Source organism: Dreissena polymorpha, chromosome 2 (assembly GCF_020536995.1).
Source record: "Dreissena polymorpha isolate Duluth1 chromosome 2, UMN_Dpol_1.0, whole genome shotgun sequence".
In the NCBI taxonomy this organism is placed as follows: domain Eukaryota; kingdom Metazoa; phylum Mollusca; class Bivalvia; order Myida; family Dreissenidae; genus Dreissena; species Dreissena polymorpha.
Genome location: NC_068356.1, coordinates 88,788,573 through 88,813,584, shown reverse-complemented (window position 1 = coordinate 88,813,584; position 25,012 = coordinate 88,788,573). Strand labels below are relative to the sequence as shown.

General features: G+C 36.7%; 2 protein-coding genes across 2 annotated transcripts in view; one reads left to right on the top strand and one right to left on the bottom strand.

Moving 5' to 3' along the window:
* Positions 1–9,531, top strand: part of LOC127867971 (uncharacterized) — a 38,773-nt gene extending 29,242 nt beyond the window's left edge. Inside the window, exons 14-18 of the mRNA XM_052409503.1 lie at positions 2,361–2,735; positions 3,649–3,830; positions 4,110–4,187; positions 4,397–4,975; positions 5,359–9,531. Of these exons, the coding sequence (XP_052265463.1) occupies positions 2,361–2,735; positions 3,649–3,830; positions 4,110–4,187; positions 4,397–4,433 (672 nt within the window). The 3' untranslated portion in view covers positions 4,434–4,975; positions 5,359–9,531. The remainder of the gene's footprint in view (positions 1–2,360; positions 2,736–3,648; positions 3,831–4,109; positions 4,188–4,396; positions 4,976–5,358) is intronic.
* Positions 9,532–15,914: 6,383 nt separating this feature from the next.
* LOC127867972 (uncharacterized) lies at positions 15,915–21,551 on the bottom strand. Its single transcript, XM_052409504.1, has 3 exons — positions 20,788–21,551; positions 19,491–20,362; positions 15,915–17,711 (listed from the first exon to the last, which is right to left on the bottom strand). Exons 1-3 carry the CDS (start codon positions 21,046–21,048, stop codon positions 16,472–16,474), a joined length of 2,373 nt encoding a protein of 790 aa, XP_052265464.1. The 5' UTR covers positions 21,049–21,551; the 3' UTR covers positions 15,915–16,471.
* Between the last annotated feature and the right edge of the window lie 3,461 nt (positions 21,552–25,012).

Here is a 25,012-nt window from a genome sequence, read left to right as displayed (position 1 = left end):
TAGGGGACACTACTCACCTGGAGTAAGTAGTCACTATCAGTATGTAGGGGATACTACTCACCTGGAGTAAGTAGACACTATCAGTATATAGGGGACACTACTCACCTGGAGTAAGTAGCCATTATCAGTATGTAGGGGACTCTTCACACCTGGGGTAAGTAGCCATTATCAGTATGTAGGGGACGCTACTCACCTGGAGTAAGTCGACACTATCAGAATGTAGGTGACACTACTCACCTGGGGTAAGTAGCCATTATCAGTATGTAGGGGACACTACTCACCTGGAGTAAGTAGCCATTAACAGTATGTAGGGGACACTACTGACCTTGGGTAAGTTAACACTATCAATATGTAGGGGACACTACTCACCAGGGTAAGTAGCCACTATCAGTATGTAGGGCATACTACTCACCTGGAGTAAGTAGCCATTATTAGTATGTAGGGCACACTTCTCACCTGGAGTAAGTAGCCATTATCAGTGTGTAGGGCACACTACTCACCTGGAGTAAGTAGCCATTATCAGTATGTAGGGGACACTACTCACCAGGAGTAAGTAGCCATTATTAGTATGTAGGGCACACTACTCACCTGGAGTAAGTAGCCATTATCAGTATGTAGGGCACACTACTGACCTGGAGTAAGTAGCCATTAACAGTATGTAGGGGACACTACTGACCTTGGGTAAGTTAACACTATCAATATGTAGGGGACACTACTCACCAGGGTAAGTAGCCACTATCAGTATGTAGGGCATACTACTCACCTGGAGTAAGTAGCCATTATTAGTATGTAGGGCACACTACTCACCTGGAGTAAGTAGCCATTATCAGTGTGTAGGGCACACTACTCACCTGGAGTAAGTAGCCATTATCAGTATGTAGGGGACACTACTCACCAGGAGTGAGTAGCCATTATTAGTATGTAGGGCACACTACTCACCTGGAGTAAGTAGCCATTATCAGTGTGTAGGGCACACTACTCACCTGGAGTAAGTAGCCATTATCAGTATGTAGGGGACACTATTCACCAGGGGTAAGTAGCCATTATTAGTATGTAGGGGACACTACTCACCTGGAGTAAGTAGCCATTATCAGTATGTAGGGGACACTACTCACCAGGGGTAAGTAGACACTATCAGTACGAAGCGCACACTACTCACCTAGGGTAAATAGACATTATTAGTTTGTAGGGATCACTAGACACTATCAGTACGAAGCACACACTACTCACCTGGGGTAAGTAGCAATTATCAGTATGTAGTGGTCAATGAATCAACTTAACATGCAATGCACTGCAGTCTTCAATGACAACTTGTTATCCTCCGCCATAGGCAGAGGGATATTGTTTTGGCTCTGTCCGTCTTTCCGTCCGTCCGGCACATTTGTGTCCGGAGCCAGATCTTGGAAGTGCTTTGGCGGATTTCATTGAAACTTGGTATGAGTATAAATATGGATAAGAGGATGATGCACATCAAATGGTATTGTACGTCATCTGTTATTAACGGAGTTATGGCCCTTTGTATCTTTAAACAAATGCTTTTTTAGTGTCAAATATAACACTTATGTGTCCGGAAGCATATTGGTGGGGGATATCAATTCAACGAATTTGCTTGTTTTTTATGTCCCCCAGTCTATACTGGGGGACATATTGTTTTTGCCCTGTCTGTTTGTTTGTTGGTTTGCGTCATTGCGTCAAACACATTTGCGCTAACTTTTGCAATATTGAAGATAGCAACTTCATATTTGACATGCATGTGTATCTCATGGAGCTGCACATTTTGAGTGGTGAAAGGTCAAGGACCTCCTTTAAGGTCAAAGGTCAAATATATGCGGTACACAAACACATCTTGTTGTTCTCTGCTGGAACTTACCAAATGAATTAATAAACAAGTTAGGTAACCGTCTATTGAACCTCACCAGCTTTCAAACCTATTTCTATTTTCTGTCTACCGCGCATGCGCAAGTGTTAATGCGTCATCAATCTGTGTGTACAGGTGCTTTTGTTTATAAATCAGACGACCAGAGCTATCCATCGTTAAAATGCGATATAAACAGGTAAATGTTCACAAATTTTGAAAAAAACATACTATTTTTATTCAAATAATGTTTAAATATATGTAAAAAAAAAAGTTAGGTACTCAATGATTTTACACTTACAACTTTTTGACAGCTGACCCACATTATGGTTATGGTCTGTTTCAAGTTTCAAGTGACCATGGTAAATCACGTCGATATGTTACACCACAGTAAATTGTCGATAGTGTGCCTTTCAGCATTGCTGATCCACTTTGCAAAAATTGGCATTAGAGAAACATTTCTTTTTTCACTCTCTTTTCTGGTAGCAATTTAATTATGTTTCAGGTGTTTCCACAAAAAACAGTATCAAAACAAGAAGCTGTGATGAATGCATTAAAAATGGTAATAGAAACTGGTACACCAGTAAAAACTGCTGCTAAACAGTACGGTGTAGATCACTATTTACTAAGAGATAAAGTGCAACGCATGGTAGATCGGCCGACTGTCATGACAGGACAGGGTCCATTATTCTCCACTGAAGAGGAAGCACAACTTGTCAGCCATGTTAAATATATGGCAAACCTTGGGAATGGTTTAACAATAAGTGAGGTTGTAGCCAAGGCAACTGACTATGCAGTGTTCTTGAAGAAGCGAACACATGACAACCCATTGTCAGTCGAGTGGTTTCATCGTTTCAGACGGCGTTGGCCTGAAATAAAGGTAGTATAACCTAGAGCCCTTAGTAAGTGTAGAGCAAAATCCTCAACTGAGCAGGCAGTAAACTCAATCTGTCATTGTTAATTGTACGATGTCTAAAACATCACTTTGTACATACATTACCAATAAAAGTTTGACTTAGTTTGACTTACTATGACTGCCATTAATGATGGCTGGGTAAACAGATGAGCTAATGTTTGTCTGTAAGTAGGTAGACTTTGTTTGTTTTCTTTTTAAAGTTCATCTTCAATGATGACAACAGGATTTATTTTCTTAGACAATAATTGTTTAGATTTCTTATAACTTCCTAATAGGAGGCATGCTTGTTCAGACTTAGATTTGGACAGATGCAAACAAATGCACGATTTTACTGGTAATTTGTTTATTTTGTTTTTAAAAATATGGGATGTTTTTTGGAAATATGTGCAGCAAATTTTAATTGTTATGAAATGGTCAAATTAACCTTATCACCTCTATAACTTGATTATTTTAAATTGGATCATCATGAAATTTGGTGCTAATGTTAATGGGCATAATATCTCTTCCAAATTAGATAAGCAGTTGTTTTGCCTTAAGCAATTTCTGAATTATTGCCTAATCAATGATACAAAATGGATGAAATACAGTAACTCTGACAGCTTACTAATTCAAGATCAATTTAACTCTTTCAGTGCTGGAACGAAATTTTGAAGGCCTTTGCAAACAGTTTGGATCCAGATGAGACACCACAGAACGTGGCGTCTAATCAGGATCCAAACTGTTTGCTATTCTGATAGTATTCTTAAAAAAATATAAAAAAAAATGCTTATTTTAGAAATTCAGCAGACAACATTTTAGCAGACAACAAATTTCCCAGCATGCAAAGGGTTAAATAGGCTTCTTTTGTGAAAAGTTTGAACTCTAATATGATTATCAGGATGTCCAGTTCAAGGACGTGTTCTCCCCACACAATCAATTTGAGGTGGACTTAGGGACCAGAGAGCGTGACAAGTTTGAACCCCAGAGAGACATCTGGTCTCATGAACCCCATGATGACAGGCAACGCCAAGGAGACAGGTCGCGAAGTCCCTCGCGCTTTGAACACAACAAACAGAGACAGTAAGACACCATGTTTTTAGTTGTTTACTGTGAAGTACAAAAGCACTTTGAAATATGGCTGGAGTTATTTGCCATTTAAGTTTTCTGTGCATTTACACAGTATTTTCAAATAATTTTATTGTCTTAATTGTTTGAATCAAAGTGCTATTTTTAACCTTAAGTGTACATTTTGTTAAATAGGTTGTTGCTCCTGATAATAAAGTTCTGTTAAGAACTTAACAGTGAATATGTTGTTGTGAGCCTGCGGGTAGTAGTGGGATGCCTGTGTGCCCATTTCAGGTCAGCCAGCAAGTCAGATGAGACAAGGGCCATGCTGGAGTCGATGAAGTCCAAACTGGAGAACCTGGAACGCAAACTGTGAGTGGCCATCATTGTCTTGAAACCTCCGTTTTCTACACATTAACATTTCCTTTTCTGTTGTTTGTTTTTGTTTAGGTCCCAAATACAATCTCTTGTCTGTTTCCGTTTAAATGTTCCTACAGTTCCTACACACTGACGCTCTTTCATTTTTACCATTATATAGGGATGTTTGATATGGTGTTAGATTGAACACTTGTTTACTTTAGTGCTGAACAGGGTGGCTCGATGCTTACCACCTGTTGATGTCAAGAAGGATGTCTTCCCTGAGAAGAAAAGAGGTCAGGGTGCGGGACCTCAGGGTTCAAGGGGTCAGCATGCAGGCAAGAAATGGGGGCGGGGCCGGGGAGCAGGTCAGCCCGGCCAGACCCACAAACAACAAGGGTACCAACCCAAACAGCAGGGGTACAAGTCCCCCAGGCAACAAAGTCCAGGACAAAGTTTCAAACACGCGCAGCCTCAAGTGTCCTCTGAACCTTCAAAGCAGACTGTACAGTGGTCTGGCTCAAATGACCAGAAACTTTTGCCTGACAGAGAGTGGGGTCAGCCAGCCTTTGGGAAGTTTGAAACATCCTGGTCCTATGACCGTGGCCAGTTTGCAGATGAACCCAGGACAGATTTGGGTCAAGGTCAGCGAGGAAGAGGCTCAAGTGGTGCTGGGAGAGATGGGGGTTATCGTGGACGTGGAAAATCACGTAACATGTTAGGTGGAAAGAGAAAAGCTGATACTTTTACTCAGGACTACCAGACGTCAACAAAGCGTCCGTATTTTGAGGATAATTTCAAAGGTAACAATATTGGTTTAAGTCCTGAAATATAATATGAGCTTCTCATAATAAAGTGAACAAACTATTATGTTACAGTGTACTGCCCTTTTTGTCAAAATATCAATTACACTCACTGATTGTTTTCAGAGTGAAAAAAAACTCTTAATAATATTCAGGGCTTTTGCAACAATTTTCATATTGATCATTGTTACGGTAGTTCTTTCATATACGCATGAACTTTCAAATATTTTGGTGTGAAATTCTTAAAAACTTATTTATCTCAATTAGCTTTCCAAGTATGCATTTATCCTTAAGGGGACTATTGTGACCACAAATTCTTGATTGTAACTTTGTATTGCTCAAGAATGTTGTTTCCATGCCTCACACATACATGTATTTTCCAGACACCAGTTTCCAATATGGTGCTGTTGAACCTGTGGCAGCAGGAGCGCTACCCCAACATGCAGAACGACCAGACACCAAACAGGGAAACCTATGGAGACATGAGTCAGGGAGACAGGGACCAGGGCAGGGAGAACACATTCACGAGGAGGGAGCACACATTCCTCTCACCTTACCAGGAGCAGGGGTTTCCAGCCCCAAACACCAGCTACTATCAACAGTACTGAGACCAGGGTCCGTGTTCATATTCACATAATAACTGGGAAAGCAATATTATATGTTGAACAATAATATTTGGGGATTTTCATATAGTCCTTTCAATTATGAAATCAAATGTCCAACGAAAGTTCATATTTAAAGTCTTATATCAGACTTATATACAAAAATCAACAAATTCAACATCAAACAAAAAAATGACATTATTTGTAGCCATGCAATTTTATGTCAACTAAAATATAAGCCTCTTGCTAGCGAAAATTCAGATAAGGTGTAAAGTGTTGTCCCTAATTAGCCTGTGCATAATCTGGGATGACATTATGCATAAGCATTAAGCCCAGTGTGTTCCAGAACAAGACCTATGAATCTACTTATATTTAGCATAGCATGAAGAATATTTCTTCAACTGTTTCGTTTCAAACATGCTTTTTTAACCAGGTTTTCCGAAGGAAAAAACTGGTTATTAGATAACTGGTTATTAGATTGGCGAATGCGGGCGGGCGGGCTGGCTGGCTGGCTGGCGGGCTGGCGGGCGGGCGGAACAAGCTTGTCCGGGCCATAACTATGTCGTTCATTGTCATATTTTAAAATCATTTGGCACATTTGTTCACCATCATTGGACGGTGTGTCGCGCGAAATAATTACGTCGATATCTCCAAGGTCAAGGTCACACTTTGAGTTCAAAGGTCAAAATTGGCAATAAATGAGCTTGTCTGGGCCATAACTATGTCATTCATTGTGAGATTTTACAATTATTTGGCACTTTGTTCACCATCATGGGACGGTGTGTCGCACGAAAGAATCACGTCAATATCTCCAATGTCAAGGTCACCACAACTTAAAATAGATTTATTTTGAAACAAACTTACAAAGGGGGTTAATTTTGTTTGTTCATTTCAAAAGTTCAGTTTGAGTTGTCTCCCTTAATCAGATTTTTTTTCACAATGAAAACCTGGTTTTGTGACAATTTTGTCCCTTGTTTTCCTTTCTATTGACAATTTTCATTAAAATATTTTTTTTATTGGGAATAAAAGCATAAGTAACATTTAGAGCCAGGAAATTAAAAAAAACAAAACTTTCTTTAGCTTTAATACTCCCAAGTCATAGAACATTATTGGTGAATATGTACCCAATTCTAGCAGACAACTGTGGGTACCTTGGAAAAGGAAAGGGATAAGTGCTGGACTAAAACTGTTGAATTACAGTTAGAGAATAAACATTTTAATTACATGTTATTTAGTAATTGCTGGTGGTTATGGATGTTGTATACTATCCTCTACGTCCATGTCTCATTAATAATTGTACAAATGGACATTTGTAAGTTTTAAATAGTTTCAATCTAATTGTTTCTACCTGCATATTGATTTTCACAATAATTTCGCCAAGGCATCGACTTTGTACGTCATTGATTGTATGCTGCCATTTTGCTTTATTTGTGTTTTTGATCTATTTTGAATTATGTGACTAAAACAATCAGAGAGCCTGTTGAAAAGTGTTCTTGACTGACGGCACAGGACAACTATTCGTGCTATTAAGACACCCATTTTCTTATCCATGTTGGTATGTCTTGGCAACCACGCATTGCTTGGAGTTATGGGCCTTTGATAATAAACTTTATATGATATATAGTATACGCTGTCTTCCAGGGTGTTCTGCTTTTGAAACAAAGGTAATGTTCTTAGGTTATACTTTTCTGTAGTATTTGATGACTGTATATCTCCTTTTCTAGAACCGTGTTGTGATATTTACGGACTGAGGCGCAGTAAGTGAAACATAATGCCAGAATTCATTGATATATTTGTAGCAGGAATATTTATTTTTAACTAATTCTGTACGTCCGAACCAACCAAAACAGCAAACAGACAGGCCATGAATCCCGTTTTAATAGTAAGAACGACGTACTGAAGAGTGAGTTGTTCTGGTTGGCGTCTTCTTCAGCAATTTTACAAAATAAATTACTCTTGATACGGCTGAGATGAACACGTGTTGATTATCAATCAAGTTTCTATGACATGAAACATCGCTTACGGTAAGCGAGGCATTTTCCATGTCTGGCTTTCCCAAACTAATTCAAATGGTCATTTGTGCGACCCTCCTTTACATATGTTTAAACTGATTTTATTCTAATTAAACGCATGGCCTTTATAGGCATGGTCGCTTTTCTTATACAGCGTTTTTAGCTCACCAGAGCACAATGTGCTCATGGTGAGCTTTTGTGATCACCTTTTGTCCGGCGTGCGGCGTCAATATTTGCCTGGTTAACACATTAGAGGCCACATTTATTGTCCAAATTTCATGAAATTTTGTCAAAAGATTCGTCTCAATGATATCTTGGACGAGCTCCAAAATGGTTACGGTTGCTTGAAAAACATGGCGGAAAGGGGGCGGAGCATTTTTCCTAAAATGGCTATAGTAAAACCTTGTTGACATTCTAGAGGCCACATTTATTGTCCGATCTTCATGAAATGTGGTCAGAAGATTATGTCCCTATGATATCTTGGACGAGTTCGAAAATGATTTCGGTTGGATGAAAAACATGGCCGCCATTTGGCGGGGCATTTTTCCTTATATGGCTATAGTAAAACCTTGTTAACACCCTAGAGGGCCAAATTTATGGCCCGATCTTCATGAAACTTGGTCAGAACATACGTCTTAATGACATTATGGATAAGTTTAAAAATGGATCTGGTCTGTTGAAATACATTGCCACCAGGGGGCGTGGCATTTTTCCTTATATGGCTATAGTAAATCCTTGTTAACGCTCTAGAGGCCACATTTATTGTCCTATTTTCATGAAACTTGGTCAGAAGGTTTGTCTCGGTAATATCTTGCAAGAGTTCGAAAATGGTTTTGGTTTGTTGAAAAACGTGGCCCCCAAGTGGCGGTGAATATTTCCTTATATTGCTATAGTAAAAGCTTGTTAACACTCTAAATGTCACATTTATTGTTCAATCTTCATGAAACTTTGTCAGAACATTTTTTTCTAGTGATATCTTGAACGAGTTTTAAAATGGCTCTGGTTGCTTGAACAACATGGTGGCAATGGGGCGTGTCATTTTTCTTTATATTGCTATATATTACTATAGTAGTACCTTGTTAACACTAGAGGCAACATTTAATGTCTGATTTTAATTAAAGTTGGTAAGAAGATTTGTGCCAATGATATATTAGAGGAATTTGAAAATGATTTCGGTTGGTCGAAAAACATGGCCGCCAGGGGAGCGGAGCATTTTTCCTTATGTGGCTATAGTAAAAACTTGTTAACACTCTTATTGTCCAATCTATATAACATTTGGTCAGAACATTTGTTTTAATGATATATTGGATCAGTTCGAAAATATTTCCGGTCTGTTGAACAACATGGCTTCCAGGGTAAAACCTTATTAGCACTCTAAAAGTTACATTTTTAGTTCACTCTTCATAAAACTTGGTCAGAACATTTGTTCTTGGGGCTGCACTGAGCAGGTCAGTTCCTTTTTATCTCAGGTGAGCGACTTTGGGCCTTTCAGTCCCATTTGTTCCTAATTATTTATAATTAAGTTGTAAAAGGGATGCCGATTACTTTTAATATTAGTTCTATGAGTATGGATTCATCTGATAGGAATGAAGAGTGACAGTGTCGTCAACATTTACTATTAATGTTGTTGTAAGAACGAAGCCACGTGTAATGATGACCCTGTTCAGGGGTGGCACGTGCATTCTAGGCGACACATGGTTAGGTGGGGAGCTTTTGGGTTTGAGAAAACTTTGGGTAATATTTCCAACTTGTGAAATATAAAAATGTTCAAGTTGCATTAGTGTTAGCGGATTGATAAATGCATTAACTGCTTTGCAATTTCATGTAAACTGACAATGGATACGAAAATTCATCAGCTAACACAATAATGCGCCTGTATATTTAATAATATGTATTCTTACACCTGAAGGGGGGAATCTACTGGAATAAACATGGACGCCTATCTGTTTGTCTGTTCGTTAACTTGTCCCGAGGCGATTTCCCTCAACACTTTTCAACGTAAAACATTCAGACTTGCAGTTGTTCCGTGTGATATGAAGTTGTGCGTGAGCGATTTTGATCGTCCTTTTAATTCCTTTGGTTACCTAAGCTTTCTATAATATCGTTCTAAAGTTTCGACATGCGCCGTCGGGCGCTATTATTCGTCACTAGAGTGAGCAATTCAAGTTGCTCACTTTAAAGTATGTTTCATTCTAGTGTACCGCTACCATTTAGTTGTACCCAGCCTATAGTTTAGCCGCTCTTGTCATGATGGCTGCAAAACAACTGCGATTCATGTTTTCAACGTCTTTTATTTGCAAATACTAAGAATTACTAATAATGTAATATAAATTCGATGTGTTTCTAAAAACATTTCAATGTAGACGTTAAACACAGATCTAATGACAAGTGTTTTCTGTATAGCGCAGATAAATTATTGAGCTCTGTGGAGTTCATAAGATGGATCATTTTTTACTGTACTAAATACTGTTAAATACCAAAAATGTAAAGTTAATTTTAACTTGTAAAATAGCTTACCATTTTCAGAATGGAGAAGATCTGACAGTAAGATCTAAATAATTCATAAAGATCTGATTTTTATGCCGTAATGAACGGAATTTTGTGATCATGTAAGATACCAAATGTTGTTTATCCGCGCTATTTATACCTGTCGCATAGCAACTTAGGATTAGGATTCTGAGCACTAACCAATCAAAATGACTTAGGAATTTCCTCAGCCAATCAAAATGACTTCGGATTACAACAACCAATCACATGCATTTAGGGATCCTAAATCCTAAACGTAGTTCTGCCGCGGCAAATATTCAACAATAAGGTTACTTTTTCTTACTAACAATAACAATTAGTAATTAAGTATTTTCAAACTATAAAACTTTACATACAACAATAGACAAATAAAGTACTTTCTGACCTAAATGAATTTGCCATTTTAACAAAGAGGAAATATTTCGGCGCAAAATATCCGAAACATTAATGCTTAAGTGGCAAGTTTAACAAATATATCAATAAAAACTAACAGTTTACAACAATGGATGATAACTTACATTTTACTGTAAATATGCAATGTAAAATCACTCCTATGATAATATAAACAATAAAATAACTTTCGAGATAACGCCGGACTTCGTTGCAGACGGACATTGGCAGTAAGTTTTAGTAAGTAATTTTGGTTAATGGTCTTTTAAATACACATGCCAAATCATCAACTCAGCTTATATGTGCTATCCTTAAACTATATACCTGATGAAGGAGTGATACATGAGTGATTAATAATAAACAACTGGCAATGGTTTACTTTTGAACTACACAACAATAAACATGGAAGGAGATACTACAAGGCATTACCACAGGTGGAAGTAACGTACCCTGGATAGTATATGGGCCCAGGAGCCCAATATTTTCAAATATTTATATATAATCGTGTTTTATGAGAGAAAAATTTATAAAGAGCCATGAAAAAAATCCCCAACCTGTGATATTGGAATCATAACAAGGTCATTAACTAGAATTTATCATAGACCTGTCTTCGCGGGCCGCAAAAATGTCAAAAATAGCTTTAATCCAAAGCATCCCTTGGTCCTCTTATGGGCAATTGGACAACCTTTAAAAAAATTACTTCAAAGAAATCTGTCCAGCCGTTTACTCACAGTCGGCCGATAACCAAGCAATATTTCGAGCCCGTTTGTCCATAAGAATTAATCTTGGACAGACTTTCAAACAAAAAACTTGAGTTTTCTCCCCTTAGTCGATAGCTCGCGTCCTATTCCTTAAAAAAACGAGACATGTCACATAATGAATATGGCTTGCAACCACTTACCCCTCAAAACTAATTCCAATACAATCAGAATGAGTAAGTATTTTTCATTTATTTACATTTGTCAAAGCGTCGTTGTTGTTGTTGTTGATTGGATGATTATGTGCCTGGCTCTGTCAGCGTAATTCACTGCTAAGCCGGGCTCAAGAGCAATGGCGACTTTCGTTTTTACGTAAATCAAATTTAGGGTTAAAACAGTTGTTGCAAAGAAATATAAACTTTTGGAATTAGTTTTGAGGGGTAAGTGGTTGCATATGCATGCATTATGTGACATGCCTCGTTGTTTTAAAGAAATAGGACGCGAGCTATCGATAAATAAAATAACTCAAAATCAAGTTACAAGAATTCTATGGCATAAATATAATTATTGGGTAAGTCTATTCACAATCGGGGCATAAAAAGCTGTCACCCCTTCTAATGACAGTTGTTTTGTGACAAAATCCTAAATGGACGCAGTGAGAACATTTATCGCAATAGGCCCAGGTCACGATCTTAACATATGGTCTTGTGTCATCATTTGGAGGTTAAATTTTTTCGCATACACAGCACACTTCTTCCTCATTGTCAATGCTCCTCATTGTCAATTCTCTCATCATCCAATACGGATGCATAAAGCCAACTGGTCGATGGTTTGGGATTGAGTGGATCCGTTATGTCGGATCTCCTCTTTTTTCGATTGTCTTTCCCTTTCCTTTACTATGCATGGTTTCTTCAATAAGCCTCCTCGTACTGGGATAATATTTCAATGAATGATGGATCTGTAATGTTTTTCCCACCAGGTCTAGGTTTGGTAAGGCGTGGCTTTGTATTGTTCGGTTTTTCGACGTTGGAACATGTACACGTACAACCGCATGCTTTGCTGGGATGGATCACCGCAGTTTCCATTTTCATTTTAAAATATGCTTCGACAGCATATATTTCCGACTTAATTTCCTTGATCTTCTGCTCGGGTGTGTTGACTGTGAAAGCTTCACAGAGAAACAGTTTCTCCCGCTCGACCGCGTCTCCATCCAGAGGAAATATTCCTGATTTTTTAAGGCGGCAGTAATATGTGAAGGGCACATGGCACGAAGATACGCTTTACAAGCAATATCTGTCATACTTTGTTATGGACTGTCCCATGTTTGCTCTCATAAAAGAGGCACATTCCCTATAATAATATCCCTTGAAGGGTCCGAATATTCCCACATCAAGCGGCTGAAGGAGATGAGACGTGTGCGCTGGTAAGACAAATAAAGTTATGTTGTTTGCTACCGCCAAATCGATCTTTGCTTTGATGTGTGGCTTGAGTGTCCATCGAATATGATCAGTATTGGCTCTGTTTTGTTTGAGGAGGATCTGACGTTCGGGAGGAAGTGGTTCTGAATTTAATCTCTGAAAATAGCTGAATTTTACCATCCCGATTCTGTAATTACAATCTTGTTTCCTGTTGAGCTGCCTTTGCATAGGTCTACGTTCATCCGTTTTCCTTTATATATAAAATATGGGGGCGGATGATTACCGGCCGCGTTTGCTCAACCAATTACAGTTGTTGTTGTCGAGCGGGGGATGTCACAGACTATGGCTTTTCATGTATGGGGGCAATAATATTTGGAGGGCGGTGCTCTGGCTGAATGCCGGTTTCGTCCAGATTATAAATGAATTGAGGCTTGTCAGACAATCCGTTGTCTTCAATAACCTTTTTTTAAATTTGTGAAGTATTGATCTACAACACCAGGTGATGACTTTTCTCTCTCTATTGGTTTCAAGCGGACTCGGTTTTACCGAGCTTACACGCTCTTTCCATCGTTGCAAGAACCCAGTCAGTTACTTAATGGTTTTGAATTAACCTTTCTCCCTAATGCCTGGGCTAATTCTGCACCAAGCTCCTTTAATTTATTGTTGGTTATACCATAGCCAAGTTGTGCCACGACCTCTACATATTCCACAAGAGATTTCTCCTCTTCAAAGGAAAGCAATGTTATGTCGTTTTTAAGTTAGTTGGATCAATACGCCCTTTCACTCAATCTCGCAGAGTCTGAATTGGGACCCCAAACACCAAGGCTGCTTTTCTGACGGTGATGTTGCTAGTCTTTACACTATCTAATGCATTGTTTAGAAGCTCTGGTGTGTAATAACGGTACTTGGCGTAGTGCTTGCTAGAAATTCGACAGACATTGAGTTTCAAAAGAGAGAAAAGAATGTGTGTGATGAATCGTATTGTCATGCAAAGTACTCATAACAGAGAGCACAATACAAATTCGAGACGGGCATCCAAGGGAAACTACCCTTACAACATTTTACGATCAAAACATTGACAAACATGGCCGCGTCCGTCTGATATTTCTATGGGAACGGCTATTTCTATGAGAACATGGTCAGTAAAACGGACAATATATGTAATTGTTCAAAGTTTATATCATAATTATTGGGTTATTACCTGTTTTTTCCTCATTACTGTCTTATCGGCTGTGGAAATTCTCGCGTTACAATGTTGAAGAGATTTCGGGCACGTGCGTTCGAATGTTGCTTAGAAGTTTACGTCATAAAAAAAGTACACGATCTTATAAGGGCACAAACTTATAGGAAAGAAGGATACCATATCGATTGGGAAAAATTAGCGCGAAAAAACCCTGAAATGAAGAAAATTTGCGTCGTGAAATCTTCAAATCGGGAATTATGGGTATATTTCATTGCTTCATATTAATTGCACAAACAAATTAAAATATTCATCTACATGCCCTTAGGCTTGAAATGTTCAATTTCAGTGTTAGTTTTATTTGCAAACTTTTATAATGCACTTTTGTAACGAAATTGATGCCAGTTTCCTTACTTTTCCAGCTCCAGTAAAAAAAAAGAATAAATTTAATGAATGAAAAAAAACTCAACTGGGCTAGAACCACTGACCCCTGAAATAAAAGTCTATCGCTTAGACCACTCGGCCATCTATGCTCATATTATGAGTTATGTATTCTATTCCTTATATAAGCAATCCCCGTAGTATCCCAAAATATAACGACAACAACAGAACTCTCCAAATTATTCAATCGTTTCGCGTGGCCACGCTTTATAATTTTGAGTTTTTTTAATCGTCAAAAGATACGTATAATTGATATTTTAGAGCATGGTAAATGTTCAGTATTACTGCGTATTTACCAATATCATAACTACAACGAAAATTTGCGAATCTGAAACATTTTTTCTTAATGTTGTCAATATACCAAAACGTTAAACGGCCCCTTTAAAGTCTATGTCCGATCAGTCTTTATATGCGGTCCATGTTGTCCGATGTAAATCTAATTCGTCGGCGATTTCCTTCAGGGTCGTCAGTTTCCGTGAATCTGTCTACTCGTCGAAATTGTTTGTCTTGGTCGTCTAGCGTTCGGACAGGGTATGGAATAATGCTGGTCGCACGTGCATAAAACCCATTTTCGCATGAAACGGCAAGAATTATGGTTTTTTTAACGAGGCGGGTGTCCGTAGTAATAAATATCAGATGTTTGTTAAACTGGGCAGAGAGTTTTCTATCCGATATGGATCATGTCCGGTATCACATACAACAATGAACATTCAATAAACATGATGGCTTTGCAAAACATTCTTTATACTTGCAGGTAAATATCATTGTAAAACATAATAACACTAACACAAAACAGCCTCACAGGACCCTCAACCGTGTTGTTCGCCGTTAACCAAGTTTATTTTTTAATGTCCAAGAAAATCACAATGCCACCCGATTCACGATCCCACTCGTTTCGCTAAGGATTTCTCTTGACCACTGTCAGGGACTTACATGTGGTCTTTAGACTCTGTGAAGTATGCTTAAAGCAACATCAACACCTACATTGGACCATAACAGACCATAGAGGATTATCAGGGAGTGTACTTCATCAAACGCGGAAAAGACATGAACACAGAAGAAATAGCAATATATTTATGCAAAAATACATATCCATAAAACGACCACATGCGGTTAATAAAGCAAAATACCCCATATACATGCATTTAAAAAGAAAACATTACCATTATATTAAAAACAGTCAACGCCCAACAATCAATTTACAATTTTCAGAAGACAAAATATTTCACAGTTCAAAGGACCGCCATTAGTGAGCAACAACATGCTAACAGTAACGGCCACGCGTCACTCCAACCTATACAAAAAATACCATTACAAGTGAACACTCGACATACACCACAGACATACACATAAAACCAGAAGTTTGTAACTGCTGATTTCTTGCGCGGAAACGACAGACGAGGACACCGTAGCTTTCAGTTCCACTGTGCGAGAAACGCGCCCATCCCCCGGGGTCCTGGAAAACACAGGGGTCATCGTAAGTTTAATAAAAGTGTTTAACGGTAGTCATTCGAATTCAAATTTAGCAGAGGAAGCTGTTTTAAGCGATCCTTCAAACACAAATTATTTGGAAAGACAACTTGCAAATAAATGATACGGAAAAAATATATGGAATTAATATTGCAGGGATTTCGTTAAAGAAATTTATTGGACAGTAAAATTGAGAATGTAATATGCATGGGTGAAAGTTGAAAAAACCCAAAATACTGAAAAAAAAATCTGGGGGCCTGGGGGCCGATAGGGCCCCCGGTGGGGTCCAGGGCAAGGCCCTGGCCAGGGGTCCAGGGGGCCGGAGGCCCCCGGAAGCTCCTGCATTTTAGCTTATTTAAAACGAAGAAATCACTTCTCCTGAGCTTAAAGACACCTGTATTTTTAAGTTATTCAAAACAGAAAAAAACAGTTTGGGTAGAAAATATCTTTAAAATTTCATGTAGATTAACATTGATGAACATATTACAGTAATACATTTTCTTTCTTGTATTTTTATGTAATTAGTTTGAATATCTTATCTAGATATTTTTTAAAGAAATTACTGAAGCACTTAATTTGTCTTCTATCAAAAGATTAAACTTTGAAATTAAAATGAAGCATTTTGTGTAGTGTCTTTTGATCAGATAAAAATTAATTTTTGTAATAAAATAGCTTCTTAATTCTCTTAAACCATGCATTAAAAATCACATTATTTTCACTTGTTAAAACATTATTTCATGATACACCAGAAGTTCAGAACTATATCTTCTTTATTCTTTTCCACTTCCTTCCTGTTCCATCGCTACTTGTGTCCGGTTTCCTCTTAATCCCTGAATGTCTGTTCTTCAACCTTACTAACTTTGCAATTTTTTTGGCACGTTCAAGTTTCAACAGCTGAACTGAAGAGTCCAAAACTGCATCTTCTCTTTTCTTCTTTTCCTCTTTCATTTCCTTCAGATATTTCTGATAACTGGAGTAAGCAGAAATACAGGCCTTTTTCATATTTGGTGTGACTTTAAGGTCTGTACTTTTCACATTTTTTTTCCTAAGAGCGGTCTTCACAATTGCTACGGCTTCATAATTGACAACTGTCATCTTTGTCCGGTCTTTTTCAATAATGTCGTCCATGATGTTGAATGTTGATTCAATCAGTGGTCCACTAAACACAGTCAAAAGTGGCATGACTAGCTTCTTAATGGTTGGGTATCTCATTGCGCAGAAATTATTCAGGTCGAAGACTTTAACCCAGTACCCACTGTCTATACGATCATCTTCTTTATACTTTGCCTGGAGATCCTTTACCTGCAGGTCAACATTGTATATGGAAGCTTCCTGGGACAAAGCTCCAAGGTCTTCTTTAGACAGGACTTGTGGCATCTTTTTGCCAAGATTCTTCATAGCCTGTTCAACCTGACTGTGACCGACAAGTGCAGGATCCAGTACTGTCATCTGTCTGATGGTGTGATTGTTGAGGGGCATCTTCAGCATCTTTATGGCAGCCATGACATACCCAGTTCTAAGATGGCTATAGAATTTTGTGACCCAATGTTGACAGGACTTGTCCATTCTAGCTTTCTTCATGTCAACATGGGCAAACTTCCCCACACCCAAGTCTCTGTCAGCCTTCTGAATTTCACGGTCATTAACGTCTAGTTTCACCAAGTCACTCACTCTGTCAGGAATATGTTCTGGCTTAATGAACATTCCCAAGAACTGTCTGGTGACCTCCAACATTCTTGTGTGAAGTGTATGGATTAGGGGCTTCTCTGCCTGGAAAGCCTTCACATATTCCTGGAAAGTGAGGAGCAGACCCCGATATGTGTTCAACATGGCCTCCGTTTCTCTTCTATTTTGAAATAGACTGTTGATGATCCTTTCTTTCCTGTCAGAGCTTGTCTTGGATTTCTGTTGTTTCTCCTGGGACATCTGTAACAACACAATGGCTGCCTGAGCTTTGTCCAACACCTCCTTGTCTGTCAAAATCTTGCTGACAACTGTCCTGTGAAACATATTAAAATAAGTATCAAAAGCCTGTTTGATATACAATGCACTCCGGTTATGTGAAATTGGCTCATGTGAAATAGTATATGTACAGTTATTTCATGGATGCTTGGTGAACAGTCAAAACTGTTGTCTCAAGGTATCAGGGATGACTTTGGAACTGTTGCCTAAGGCCGATGAGAACAGTTCCAAATGTCAGCCCTGATACAGACAACAACAATTTTGATTGTTCACCAAGCATCCATGAAATAACTGTTTTATCACCTGATTAAATTTCAACTTTTTGACGAGAAAATAGCAAAAATAATTAATTATCATTTATATAAGGCATTAGGTAATAATGATTAAATGTTGTTTATCATTAAACTATTTCAACATAAAAGGTAAAACTATTGATAGGTCAACAGTTCGAAAACATTGCAACATTACCTTTTCCTAATTCCATTTATATAAGGCATCAGGTAATAAAATTATATATTTATCATCATGTTCATAAATAATTTTTTTGTTTTAAATTTTAAAATAAGTTAAATATCATTTACTGTTTAACATGTTTTAACATTAAGTAATACTTTTTCAGAGATCAATTTATTAATGTAGAAAATGAAAAAGAATGTCGATAAAGTTGAGCAAAGACCATGATGCCATACATTTCACATCAAAAAGAAATTATAATACAAAATATATTATACTGTTACAAAATACAACACAACCATCTTAAGCAGTTGAATGAAGAAAAGGCAGTCTTGTTATATGAAGCAAGGTTCACAGCATATAAGAAAGATAGTATATGTTATTGCCAATACAATTTTGCAGACAGATAATGTTTTACCACATATATAAGAAAAGACAAATTCCACAGATAGTGTAAAGATAATGATACCATGTACACCAAGCAGTAGACTATCTATATATAAATATATAACCACAAATCTAAACAACCAACACCAATACATAAAAAATAACACAGAGCCAAGCAGAATTTTTAAAAAAGGTATCTATAGAAGTAGAGCTCTAGATAAGAGGAGTGAAAGGGTCTTCACAAGTAATTAACTTGCTAATTGTTCATTTAACCCTTTGTTGTTTGTTCTCATTAGAATTATCTCATTGAGACGATTTCAATGAGTACCAGCAACAAAGGGTTTTGATCAAAAATTAAAATGTTAGCAGTGGGAAAGTCACCTTTATCTGGAGCTCTGTAGAAGTTAGTATGATATAGCTATTGAAGCAAAGCTAAATAGCAATATGTATCTATGCTATTACCATTAAACTATTATATTTACCTCTTCATCTACAACTGCAATTTTTTATAATATATATAAATGCATATGTTTGTGAAAATGATTTCTTTTGGTACGATAAATGTTAAACTTCTGAAATATTTTTATTTACAAACTAGATTTACAAAAATTAAACCAGTCCATAAAGTAACATATACATTGCCATTGATACCAAAACTCTTTGCAATTATTGATACCATAACTCTGAAATACTTACAATAGAAATTCAATTTTTAACCCATTTATGCCTAGCATCTACAAAAAGGCCTTGACCCTGATGAGAAGCTACATAATGAGATCTCAGGTTCTACACTGTTTGCTAACAAAGAAATTTCTGTAAGAAATATTCTAAAAATAGAAAAATATACCAGAAACTCCTTTAAGAGGAAATTGACTCATCTAACTATTAAGGTCAGAAGAGTCCACTATGCATAAATGGATTAACTTTAGCACAAAAATTGATTGCAATTTACATAAAGTCTCTGAATAATATATACCTATATCTGGATTTTTCTTCCTCGGACAGGAAACTGTAATAATATACAGTCAGGGGTTCTAGAAGTTCTATCACTCTGGTGGAGACGTCTAACATCTGGAGGAATCTACTTGAGATCGGCCTAATCAGATGCTTTGGAGTAGAAATATTCAGGAAGGATTGCAATTCATGGAAGATCTCTTTTACCTTTGGAGATTCCTCAATGTCATAGAACAGATCTGAACAGAAAGGCTGTATGTCTTTATCAAGGTTACTGAGTAAAGTCTTTGCCGCATTATTGATCATGTGAATACTATCACCACTGACATCTAACATATTGGGATTTTTTTCACGTGCAAGCGTTTCAACACCCCCACGCACACCTCGCATTGTGCTGCAGTTGTCCATCAACATGCTTACAACTTGCCACCACTCAATTTTATATTCTTCAAGAACACTTTCAATTGACATCATGATATCTTTTGCAGTAGCATGATTCTGTTTACGTGATCCAAGATGACGCAAGACAATTTGGTTCTCTTCCTCATCATAGAATTGTATTAGAATGTTTACAATCTTATCGTTATTGTTATTCGTGGCCTCATCCAAATTTAGCGAAACACTTTTCCCTTTGACTTTGTCTGCCACTTCCTGTTTGAAGCTTTTTGCAAGTCCGTGGGTGATAATGTATGTGGCACTCGTCTTCGAAATTGTTGTCTTTCCCAGTGCATGCTTATCTTCACTCAGTCTCTTAGCATAGTTCAGCAAGTCCTCTGCAATACTGAATGGTAAACAGTGTTCACTAATAAAAGCAGCTGTAATAGCTCTTTGCTTGGCAACTCTGTCCTGCATAGACTCCGTTTCAGGCTTGGCTTTTGAGGACCCAGGTAGGACCTGAAATGAACAAATTAATGAGTATTTGAAGATGATTATCCCTAATCAGAGTAATAATGATAGTATGCCTAAGGTAACCAGCATAATAAACAAAAGCTCTTATATTGAACAATTCTTCAGACTGACAGGGGCAGAACAGAAATCAATTTGTAAGTGGTGTGTAACCTATATTTGATTTTAGTATTTTTATTGGGAAATTACATATTGTCACGAGAAGAATGAAGCATTTAACAAAACAATAGTGCCCATCACACAAACATGATGTAAAATAATTATTTTTATGTAGATTTGGGTAGTTTTGGGGTAGATTTGGGAAGATTTTGGTAGATTTGGGTAATTCGTGCCGCCGTTATCCAGACCTTCGCCACCGATCATTCGATACGGGTGGGAAAAAAACACAAATAAGAGATATTAAAAATATTCACCTGATTTGATTTCCACGTCCGGTAATTTTTCAAATGCGTTACATCCTCAGCGTGAGACTTGAACGCCTTCTTCCCATTAGATTTGTAGTTTATCGTTTTGAAACAAATTTCACAATAGGCGCTACCCGGAGTGTTTGGTTTTTTCAGCCAATCTCCCCATTTCTCACCAAGAGAGCCTCTTTCGTTGAGCCATTCCCATCGCCACTTGTTCTTAACACCACTTTCAAGTTCTTTGGTGTTATACCCCGGAGGTAAATACATAATTTTATCGGTTGTTTGGGTTTCGGAAAAAAGTTACTTCAACTTGTCCGCCATATGCTTTTGAGAGATTTATTTTCGTAACGTTGATTTTAATTGGTTGACCGATTAACGTAAACCAATCAAAACGCGTGTTTGGAAACCGAGTCAGATTCCGATTTACTTCGAGTTATTCCGTGTTGTAAACCATTTCGTAGACATCGGAGACAAAGGAATCGTAAATTATCGGCAGATTTTGCCAGACTATTCTAATGAGGTGACGTCATGCTGTCTTCTGCACGGCGAAGGATCATTTGGCTCGTATCCGTACCAGATTCCTTTTGCAGGAGACATTTTATTTCGACTTGTAGCCGTTAAACTTCGGGTCCGATTAAAATCAAAGGTAGGGGTTACCCCCCCCCCCCCCCAAAAAAAATATCTCCTCGGATCTGGACGATTTGGAAAAACGACCTGACTGAAGATCGAATTTACGGAAATCCGTAATAATACGGAAAACTTTCACCCATGAATATGTGCTTTTTCGTCCGTTACATATTAAGGCATCATAAAGAAATCGAGCAAATTAATATTACTTATATAATCAAAACACAGATGCGGTTTCAATACGTCCTTCTTAAGTAACAAGTACCACGACAATTAATAACCCCTGTAACAACCCGTTTTGCAATAAATCCGTTTTGCAATAAATTTATTGCAAAACGGGTTGGAGTGTCTTATTAATTCAAATGAATTGGAAGAGTTAAAAGGGAGTTTCAAGTGTTGTTTTTAAATAAAATTGTTATAAAAATAGACAAAACTGTGAGTTAAGACTTAAAATGCATGGAAGATGATGCATTTCGAGATTGAATACTAATTGTTTCATATTGATGTGAAACGGTGTAACGGAACTTTTAAAGTCGTCTTTAACGTAAATATGATAAAACAAGGCTGAATGTTTACATAAAGTGATGTTCACCAATTTGGGAATTAAGTGAAGAATACCCAGAAGTGCATAATTTTATTTGATTTGAAACGCTAAAAAGAAAGATTCAGATGTCGTATATATGGAGTTTGTATACATATAATAAGATAGAGGTGTCAGATTCGACCTAAAATTAACAGACATTGAAAGTGACCAATTCCATATGTAAATGTGATAAACAAACACAGAATGTATATAAACAGTGATCTTAACACTTTCATGATTAAGCGAATTTAACCCAGAAATCGAATAATGTTATTGCAAAACGGGTTGCAGTGTCTTATTGCGATGTAAAAAAAAGAAATAAAAGCCCGTTTCACAATAAACTCATTTTCACTATACAACACATGTACTAATTGATTCAAATTGATTTGACACTTTTCGAAGAAAGTCTCAACGTTGTTTATAAGGATTTTTTTTTTCAAAATAACACAGAGGTGTACGATTCGACCAACAAATAAAAGGCAGTTAAAGTGATCAATTTCATGAGTAAATGTGATACAACAACACTGAATTGGTGACGAAAGTGACTTTAACCAATGCAATACTTAATTGAAGAAAACCAAGAAATGCAATAATTTTATTGCAAAACGGGTTGGAGTGTCTTATTGCAATTTGAAATTTTCATAACAACCCGCTTTGCAATAAACCCGTATTGCAATCAAATCATCGCAAATTTATTTGCAATAATGTTATTGCAAAACGGGTTAGAGTATCTTATTGCAATTTGAAATTTTCATAACAAACCGCTTTGCAATAAACCCGTTTTGCAATAAAATAATTACACATGTATTAATTTATTCAAATGGATTGGAAACATGAAAAAGGAAATTTGAAATCTCGTATTGAAATAATAGTATTTTCAAATATAGACAAAACTGTTGTAATTTTACCGCCTTCCATGCCTTTAAATGTTTAGTCAAAGCTCACAGTTTTGTCTATTTTGTGATATAATATTATTTAAATACGACATGTGAAACTTTATTTTAATAATTCCTATCCCTTTGAATTTATTTTAACGCGTGTAATGATTTTAGTGCTAAACGGGTTGTTGCAAAACGGGTGATTGGGAACATTTCAAATTGCAAAAAGACTCACAAACCCGTTTTGAAATAAAATTATTGCAAAACGGGTGTATTGTAAACCGTGTTGTTAAACAAATATCAAATTGCAATAAAACACCGCAACCCGTTTTGCAATAAAATTAGTGCACTTCTGGGTTTTCTTCACTTCAGTACGAACTTGGCTGTAATCACTTTCCATACAATTTTGTAATGTTTTATCATATTTATCAAATCGATAACTTCCGATGTCGTTTTTGTTTGTCTGCACTTATACTTATATGTTATTTTGAAAAAGAAAATCCAGTAATACGACAGTTTTTTAGACTTTATTGTCACAGTTTTCTATAAATGTGAATTATATAGAACATGTGTGATGCGTTTATTGCAAAACGGGTTTATTCCAAAACGGGTTAATATTAAAATTTACAAATTGCAATAAGACACTCTAACCCGTTTCGCAATAAAATTATTGCATTTCTCGGTTTTCTTCAATTAAGTATTGCATTGGTTAAAGTCACTTTCGTCACCAATTCAGTGTTGTTGTATCACATTTACTCATGAAATTGATCACTTTAACTGCCTTTTATTTGTTGGTCGAATCGTACCCCTCTGTGTTATTTTGAAAAAAAAAATCCTTATAAACAACGTTGAGACTTTCTTCGAAAAGTGTCCAATCATTTGGAATCAATTAGTACATGTGTGATGTATTAGTGCAAAATGAGTTTATTGTGAAACGGGCTACTATTTATTTTTTTAACATCGCAATAAGACACTGCAACCCGTTTTGCAATAACATTATTGGATTTCTGGGTTAAATTCGCTTAATCATGAAAGTGTTAAGATCACTGTTTATATACATTCTGTGTTTGTTTATTACATTTACTCATGAAATTGGTCACTTTCAATGTCTGATAATTTTTGGTCGAATCTTACACCCCTCTCTTATTATATGTATACAAAATTCATATATACGACATTTGAATCTTTCTTTTCAGCGTTTCAAATCAATTTGAATCAATAAGTTCATGTGTGTTTGAGTTTATGCAAAACGAGTTTAGTGCACAACGGGTAGTTATTAAAAAAAGGCAAATTGCAATAAAACACTGCAACCCGTTTTGCAATAAAGTTATGCACTTCTTTGTATTCTTCACTTACTTACCAAATTGGTTAACATCACTTCATAATAACATTCAGCCTTGTTTTATCATATAAACGTTAGAGACGACATTTAAAACTTCCTTTATACCGTTTCAAATCAATATGAAACAATAAGTATATATGTGATGATTTTATTGCGAAACGGGTAGCTACACACAATTCACATTGCAATAAGACATTTCAACACGTTTTTCCATAAATTATTTCATTTTGCGATATCTTAACTTTAGTACTAAATTGTTTGAAATCACTTTCGATACACATTTTGTGTTGTTTTATCGTATTAAATCTCGAAATGCATCACCTTCCATGCATTTTAAGTATACACTCACATTTTTGTCTATTTTTTATAACAATTTTATTTAAATACAACACGTCAAACTCCCTTTTAACTCTTCCAATACATTTGAATTAATTTATACAAGGGTGATGATTTTATTGCAAAACGGGTTTATTGCAAAACGGGTTGTTGTAAAAAATCAAATCGCAATAAGACACTCCAACCCGTTTTGCAATAAATTTATTGCAAAACGGGTTTATTGCAAAACGGGTTGTTATGAAAATTTCAAATTGCAATAAGACACTCTAACCCGTTTTGCAATAAAATTATTGCATTTCTCGGTTTTCTTCAATTAAGTATTGCATTGGTTGAAATCACTTTCTATACACCAATTCAGCGTTGTTGTATCACATTTACTCATGAAATTGATCACTTTAACTGCCTTTTATTTGTTGGTCGAATCTTACACCTCTGTCTTATTTTGAAAAAAAAATCCGTATAAAC